Source organism: Cebus imitator, unplaced genomic scaffold, assembly GCF_001604975.1.
Source record: "Cebus imitator isolate Cc_AM_T3 unplaced genomic scaffold, Cebus_imitator-1.0 Scaffold73, whole genome shotgun sequence".
Classification (NCBI taxonomy): Eukaryota; Metazoa; Chordata; class Mammalia; order Primates; family Cebidae; genus Cebus; species Cebus imitator.
The window spans coordinates 4,858,337-4,866,425 of NW_016107388.1; the positions used below are offsets into that span (position 1 = coordinate 4,858,337).

Sequence of the window (8,089 nt, forward strand, 5' to 3'; positions counted from 1 at the left end):
AAAAAAAAAGATTTTCACTACTGGTTTACAAATTTATAAATCTTCAAAGTATTACTTTCAATCTGATGTGCTTAATCTAGTAATTCAATTACATGACTAGTGGGAATCTTTATTATAGAAAAAAATTGTGGGCCTAACTAAAAAAAAGTGATTTACTTTATAAATTATTGCTTTGTATGCAACTTCCGAGAACATAATACATACATAGTATTAGGTTAGCTTATTTTTGTTATCAGTGCTATACTTTGAAAATGACATGTAAAAAGGAAGTCATATCTAAATATTTTACCAGTTAATTTTCTTTTGCATTTCAGAATATATCTCCAGGCAATCCTTCCAAAATTCAATACAAAGCCCATTTTATAATAAAGTATTAAACAACTCATGTAATTTACTGAATACTGCACTGAAAGCAAAAAACATAATGGTTGTATGGGTACTTGATGTACTATTCCTACCAAATGTACATGGTTTTCGCACAACTGTAAAGTTGAAAAATCATAAGTTGGACCATCATAGGTCAGGGACTGTCTGTAATTGTGAGTTACTCTAGGTCCCCACAAACTTCACAACTCACCAGCTAGAGCAGACTACAATTTAAGAACAGGCTTGCACTACATGAATTACTGATGTGGCCCACTGATTTCTGCTACTTACTCAGCACTTTGATGGACTTATAGTCAAAGCAGTAAAGAACTTAAGGAAGGAAGTCCTCTACCTCTTCTGAAGAGATGACAGGTATTACATCAGCACAACATTAAATTAAAAACAAAGTCCAAGCAGTGAAACTAGCCTCCATTAACAAGAATATTAGAACTGCCACAGAAAAAAATTTAAGCAAACTGATCAAAAAAAAAAAAAAAAAAAAAAAAAAAAAAACTAAGTCCTTTTTCCCCCTCAATCTAAAATACTGTTGCTGCATGCTAAAACACAGATGAATCTTGAAAACATTACGCTAAGTGAAAGACACCAGTCACAGAATACCATGTATGATATTATTTCTATGGAATGTCCAGAAGAGGCAAATCCCGAGACAGCAAGTAGGTTAGTGGTTGCCAGGGCTTGGAGGCAAGGCCAGGAATGGGCAAGACTGTTAATGTGTACAGGGTTGGTTGTTTCGTTTTTCTGAGATGTTAAAATGTTATGAAGTTAGACTGCGGTAATGGTTGCACAATTCTGTAAATATATTAAAAACCACTGAACTGCAAGAAGATGCATTTTATGGCATGTGAAATATATTTCAATAAAGCTATTTTTAAGACTACATAAAACTGAAAATTTACTTCCTCACTCACACTTCCAAGGGCTCCAGAACCACATATGGCTAGGGGCTGCCATAATGGACAGTGCAGCCATAGTGACCATTTCTCCCATCGCAGAAAGTTCTCCTGGACACGACTCCTCCGTTAAATCAAGAGGCAAGATGAAACAAACAAGGAGGGCCTGGCAACTTAAGTCACTAGCAGTGACACAGCTTTCATCTAGCAACTACTCATGCCAGATTGATTACGCAACAAAAATCACAGAGAGCCGGACACAGACATGTGGGCTCTCTCCTGTATCCTTCTCCTGCATATGCATACTGTACAAATGAAGCTAGGCAGAAGAAAAAGGAAAACAGAGAAAGAAACAAATCTCCAGGTTCTTCCTAAACCTTCCAAAGTTTGTGAAGGAGTCACAGTATTGTTTCATCAGGGCATCTGCATAACAATCCACTTCCTCCCTCTAGTGCCTTCCTCAGAAGAAAAGGCTTACAATTCACATTTAAGGATCAGTGAAGAACTCTAAAGTACATATAATCTGATGTCTACTTTCACAATTAGAAGACAACATAACGCACTTTAAGGAAATTCCACTTCTGTATAAAAACGTTTCACTGGGCATGGTGGCTCACACCTATAATCCCAATATTTTGGAAGGCCAAGGCAGGTGGATTGCCTGAGCTCAGGAGTTTGAGACCAGCCTGGACAACACAGTGAGACCTTGTCTCTACCAAAATACAAAAAAAAAAATTAGTGGGGCATGGTGGCATGTGCTTGTAGTCCCAGCTATTGGTGGGGGTATTGGGCTGAGGCAAGAGGATTGCTTGAGCCTGGAAGGCGGAAGTTGCAGTAAGCTGAGATCATGTCACTGCACTCCAACCTGTATGACAGAGTGAGACTCCATCTCAAAAAAATGTTTTTGATGATCCACTCATAACATCATAAGATGATGCCTCTGAGGCCATTTTAAAAAGGTAAGACTGCTGAAGCATGTTTAACATTTTGCAGTATAAAACTTGTTTTATACTGACATCAAGTGGCAATAATTTGTAATGCAGTTTACCAAACAGCTTTTTTCCACTCTGAAAACCTAAAGGGATTTTATGATATTCATAACTTAAAAACTCTGAGTAAGCAATGTGACTTGAGGAATGCCTAAATATCCAATTCGAGCTCAGCTGCCTCACGAGTAATTCTCTACGCAATGCATTTCTTCAGAGTCTCTGCCACTCATCAGCTGTGTGACCTCAGGAATGTTGGTGTGTTTTTCTGTTCCGTCTTACTACTCAATCATAAAATGTGGCTAACGATATGACCTACATTGAACAGGGAGTGTAAATATTCAAGGAGATGAAAACGTGAAATGAAAAAATGTCCAGGACATAGTAAGTGCTCAATAAATACTAGCTGCTAGATTAAGACCCCCCTTTGGAAATACAAGTATGAAGGCAAGGGCCGACACTCTACTCTCAATACATGGAGGTCTGCTTTTCAAGTTGACAGCCATCTAAAAAAGTAAGATCTTCACTTCAGGAAGAGTCCAAAAATAAGTTCAGGATTGAGAGGCACTAAAGGGAAGAAGAAAAGAAACTAAAGGCCATCTTTTCCTAACTCACAATCACTCCTGATGTGAATTCCATTTGGGATGTGTAAGAATCTACCAGATAAACCACTTTACGCCAACACACCACCAATTAATTTTGTTTTTCTAATGCATTGCACAGAAAATAGCAAAATAATAATGTGATGTCAGCAGAGTTTGTATCTCCTTATTTAAGCTCTAATAACTTAAATAATTTACAAGTCTAAAATTATTAATTTTTCAAACTGGTAGAAATTCAAGTCACATGAAATAAAGACTTCCAATTTAAACAAAATAAAGATTGTCAATGTAAACATCTGCTTCTGACTGAGAAACGAGACTTCCTACTCACCATTTCCCCAACCCACCACTTTCTAACCCTACCAGGCCCCAAGATCACACAACTAGTTCTGTATCTTACTCTGATTCCACTTCGGAAGGCTAATAACCATTTTCTGGCCTAACATGTGAGTCATCAAACACTTCAACCTATGCTCCAAAAGAAGCCCAGTTTCAAAATGGATTCTGCTGCCATCTATGATCTTAGAACATACATACCCGTAGCATTCATTCAGATAATGGAAGTATCAGTAACCAATACGGATATTAAATGGCTCCTACAGAGCTCATTTAGGTCTATTGCAGGCAGGTTGCAGAAACTACCCTTTAAAGATGCTTCCTAATTTCCTAGCAATATTTCCAACAATTGAAGCTAGATGTACTTCTGTTTCTGTCTCCTTTTTCCCTATCTTTCTCTCAAATGACTCTCATCATGAACATCATTATTTGTCCAATCTTACTTCCAATTCCTGAGCTATTCCTAGAGCACAGCAAAGTTAAGTCATTCCCACATGGGAACGACTACTTTAGCCAAGAAAGGAACTTGAGGAGCCATAATTAGTTTTAACCTTGAACCTTTCGGCTCTACAAAAATGTGGAAAGAGATTGGTCAAAAAAGAAAAAAAGTCGGGCAAGGGGTTTGGCCACCATGTAGTCCCACACAAAGCCTTCAGCTTCACAGTGCAGCAGCCAGTCTTGCTGCCATCAGGTAATTGAATTTCTTGGCTGGGTGCAGTGGCTCACACCTTTAATCCCAGCACTTTGGGAGGCTGAGGCAGGCAGATCACTTGAAGCCAGGAGTTCTTGAGACCAGCCTGGCCAACGTGATGGAACTGTCTCTACCGAAAATACAAAAATTAGCCAAGCATGGTGGTACATGCTTATAATCCCAGCTACACAGGAGACAGGAGAATCACTTGAACCCAGGAAGCAGAGGTTGCAGTGAGCTGAGATTGTGCCACTGCACTCCAGCCTGGGGGACAGAGTGAGGCTCGAGTGAGACTCTGTCTAAAAAAAATAAAAAAATAAAATAAAATAAAAAGTAACTGAATTTCTTTTAAATGTCCAACATTTTGTTCACCTGTTGATTAGACAGATATCAGACAGTTTAATCAGGTAACTGAAGTTTAAAGAGAAAAACTTTATGATTATTTGCTCCAGTTGCACTTCTGAATTGAGATTTTTGCTTTGATTCTCAGGTCTGAAACAAAGTGGCCTGGAAAACAGAGCAATGGGGAAAAACAAGTCTTATGACTACCACGGAAAAGATGATCCCCACAGACCACCAATATTTATATACAGTTTATAATACACTCGCCTGGCTGGAGGTGACCATGGATTGACAGCTGGCGAACTAGTAAACATCTTCAAAATTTTAAGTTCTATAACTCAAAATAAGTTATTTTTGGAATATTTAGGAGGCCAGTGAATTAAGAAGGAATATACTTACATCATTTGAAGAGACTGTTCCTGTTTCAACAGCAACACCGCTACCACGCAGTTTCTATTACAAAATAAATAACTCATTATTTAGTTTTGTTTTAATTTTATCCTAACTTACCAGCTTACAAAAGGGAGCTAAACACATTTTCTCCGAATTCTATGTAATAATTTTTCCTCTATAATTTTATTCCTAATCCTACTCAATAAAAAACAAGGGGATGACATAAAATGTTCTAAAGTTCGTTACACTCTTCTAGTGACAATATATTAACCAGTAAATAGCTAAAAATGGAACAATAATAAACTGACTACTAAGCTCAAGGTAAATTTCATGGGTGAAGCTAGTACGAATTTCCAAGTCTTAAGATTTATTTCCTGAATTGTTTTTCCAATAAGATGACTGCCTTAAACTGAACTATCCACACTATTTTCTGTAGCAAGGCTTTCAAAAATAGGTGCTTGATGTCAGGAAGGTACAATATGCGACTTGGCTATCCACAGCAAAGCTAACAAATTATAATGACAATCAAAATCTGAAATGTCATATGGAAATGACCGAAGAAAATTTAAGGCAGAAAGTCAGGGGCAGAAAGTGCAACAGAAAAGGAATAATGAATTTCTGAAAGGAAATTTTTATTTTGTTTTATTCAATAACTACTATCTACGAAGTGCAGGCATGAGTCCCTATAACCCAAATGCAACACTCCAAACTACCCAAAAATGCTTCAAAGGCCACTATAAGGTCAAAGAACAAAACATCTAAACTTGCAACTAACTTGGACTTTTGAAAGTTTATTCCTATTAAAACTATGAAATTGTGGTACTTTTTGCGAAAGAAAAAAATACTTGTGATAGAGAAAATAGACACACTCCAGATGTAGCACTATCGCATGACAACTGAGCAAAGTGGCAAGTAGTATCAGAAATGACTGTTACTTTTTAAAACAAAGAGTCTGGATTTTAATCATGATAGAAGGCTATGAAGAAGCACCTGCCCACAGCAAGAGGGACAGTGCAATGAGGGCCAAGCAGAAGCGGTAATCAGACTAGGAAGCAAGGCCAGGCTGCACCTGGGTACCCAGACGAGGTCCCCCGCAGCAGAAGGACCCGCAGAGCAGAGGCATTGCACAAGTTAAAGTCCACAACTTAAAGCCAAAGACTCTATGATAAAAAGAGTGCACAAAAAAGATGCAGAAAATACTTGAAGAGCATTGATCTATAAAAACTCAATTCTAATGAAAACTATTCTAGACACTGACTATACCTGAAAGCTAACATTACAGCAGAATGAAGTTTTGTTTTTATTTTTGAGACAAGAGTCTCACTCTGTCACTCAGGCTGGAGTACAGTGGTGCGAGCAGCCTCAACCTCCCCACGCTCAGGTGATCCTCCTGCCTTGGCCTCCTGAGTAGCTGGAACTACAGATGTGCACCACCACACCCAACTAATTTTTCTATTTTTTGGAAAGACAGGGTTTTGCCATGTTGTGCAGGCCAGTCTCAAACTCCTGGGCTCAAACAATTGGCCTGCCTTGGCCTCCCAAAGTGCTAGGATTACAGGCATTAAGTCACTGCACCACGCCTGGAATGAAGTCTATTTAAGGGGAGAGATTATTTCAAAGTAGCAAAAAAGGGGGAGGTACATGCTATATAACTAAACATTCAGATCCCAAATGATATGCTACATTAAGATATGTTAAATCTCACTTTCACAAGCTTGTTTCTTACATGCTTTAAATATCTTGTTTTTTTAAATACCTCACAAACTCAATGAAATCTGCAAATTGGTGGCTCTTATAAAAACACTTTTTAAAAACCAAGCCCCAAACCAGTTAAAATTGATGCTATTAACATAAAAAGAATTTTGTTCAACAAACTCCAAAGCATCTCTATCCAAATATATAAATGGCAATTAGGTGCCCCCAAAAAAGGCAGGTAACAATAAGACAAAAAGTAAATCTAAGCATAATATGGTGTCTTTCTTATGCCTCAAACTAAAATCTATTAAAATAATAAAGTCACCTGAAATCTAAACAACAACTTTCAAAAAATTTCAAATAGATATTTGTAACCTAACAACCTAACAATATTGTTTCTCCTGGTCCCACTCCTCTGACAGGTCACCCTCACATCAAAATCTCATTCCCTTCTACCTTTTCATCTCCAGAATCCTCCTCCCTGTCCACCTTCAGTTCTCTCCTCTTCTGAGTATCAATCCCATCAAACCTCTTCATACCTACCCTTCATCCCTGTAAGCCTGAAACTAACACTCCACAGAGCCATCACCCATGTCCTGTCTTTTGCCCTGTTCTGAGGAAACATGAAGACAAAACTGAAAACTTATCATTTTTCCAGTCATTACACCTGCAAGCTATTTTCCTCCAGAGACACAGCTAGAAAGGCCTACAAGCAATCAAGATGACCAGTAGGCAGCCTCCACGTTGTTCATTAGGGCTAACCAATCCCACCCTGAAACTGTGAAATTTTGAGAACAAGCCAGTGTGTGTGACAGCATCCTTTCACAGCTGGACTGGGCAGCTCCAGGCTCACCCAGGGACACCTGAAAGCATGGGAGGGACTCGGCCAGACAAGGACAAACAGATTCGTTAACAATGATCCAGAGCATGCTGTCTGTAGTTTGAAATGCCCGATGGCACCCAGGACCGGTTTGTTTATTAGTGTACTCGGTTAGACAGCTTAGCCTGGTTATGTAATCAAAAGGGCATAAAAGATCTCACTCGAAACTTTCAGAGAGCTCTCCCAAAACCAAGATTTCTCGCACAAATCTTGGTGGTTCACAATCCTGGAGCAGCCGAGGGAGCAGCGCCTGGAAGTCTCTCGGCCTGAGGCATGCTCTCTCCTGCTGCACCGTTTCTTTTCCTTTATTGAAGCCTCACACGCGCGTGCTCTTTGGAGCTGTGTGGGTCCTTTCAATTCTCCAGCCTCTGTCATCTTGGCAGCCACCTAGAAGAAAGGTACTCCCTGACCCCTGAAAAGCATGAATAAGAAACCCCAAGTGGCAGAAAAGACAGAAAGGATTGAAATGAAGCCAGTCGAAGAAAAAGCGAAGCACACTACCGTATCTAAGAGTAGTCTGGTTTACTTGTCAAGTTCAAAATGGCATTATTTTAATAAGACATTTTTGTAATTCAACATATTTACTATAAAAAGCTTAAAAGAACATGGATGTTACATTCTTCTCAAAGATTCTTTTAAAAAAATTCTTTTACCTGTGAACTCAGCTGAGTTTTTATCCAATTGAAATAGTAATTTAAGTCACTGCCTTCCATCAATTCTTTTCCCCAAGCTGCTAACTTGGCAATAATTCTTGCTGCCTGAAAACGAATAATAAATACATTAGAATGCAACGTTAATTCTAAAAATCACATTATGTACCTTAAAAAAAGGATTTGTAAAAAAATCACATTATATACCTTAAAAAAAAGATTTGTAAGGCCGGGCGC

At 38.6% G+C, this 8,089-nt stretch overlaps 1 protein-coding gene across 3 annotated transcripts in view; it reads right to left on the reverse strand.

The window, feature by feature from the left end:
• ATP6V1H (ATPase H+ transporting V1 subunit H) overlaps positions 1 to 8,089 on the reverse strand; it is a 94,260-nt gene that overhangs the window by 62,247 nt on the left and 23,924 nt on the right. For 2 of the 3 annotated variants that reach the window (XM_017531783.2, XM_037739708.1), the window contains 2 exons: positions 7,856 to 7,960; positions 4,634 to 4,687 (listed from right to left, as the gene is read on the reverse strand). In XM_017531783.2, coding sequence (XP_017387272.1) covers positions 4,634 to 4,687; positions 7,856 to 7,960 — 159 coding nt within the window. The remainder of the gene's footprint in view (positions 1 to 4,633; positions 4,688 to 7,855; positions 7,961 to 8,089) is intronic. The other variant, XM_017531784.2, reaches the window with a different exon arrangement.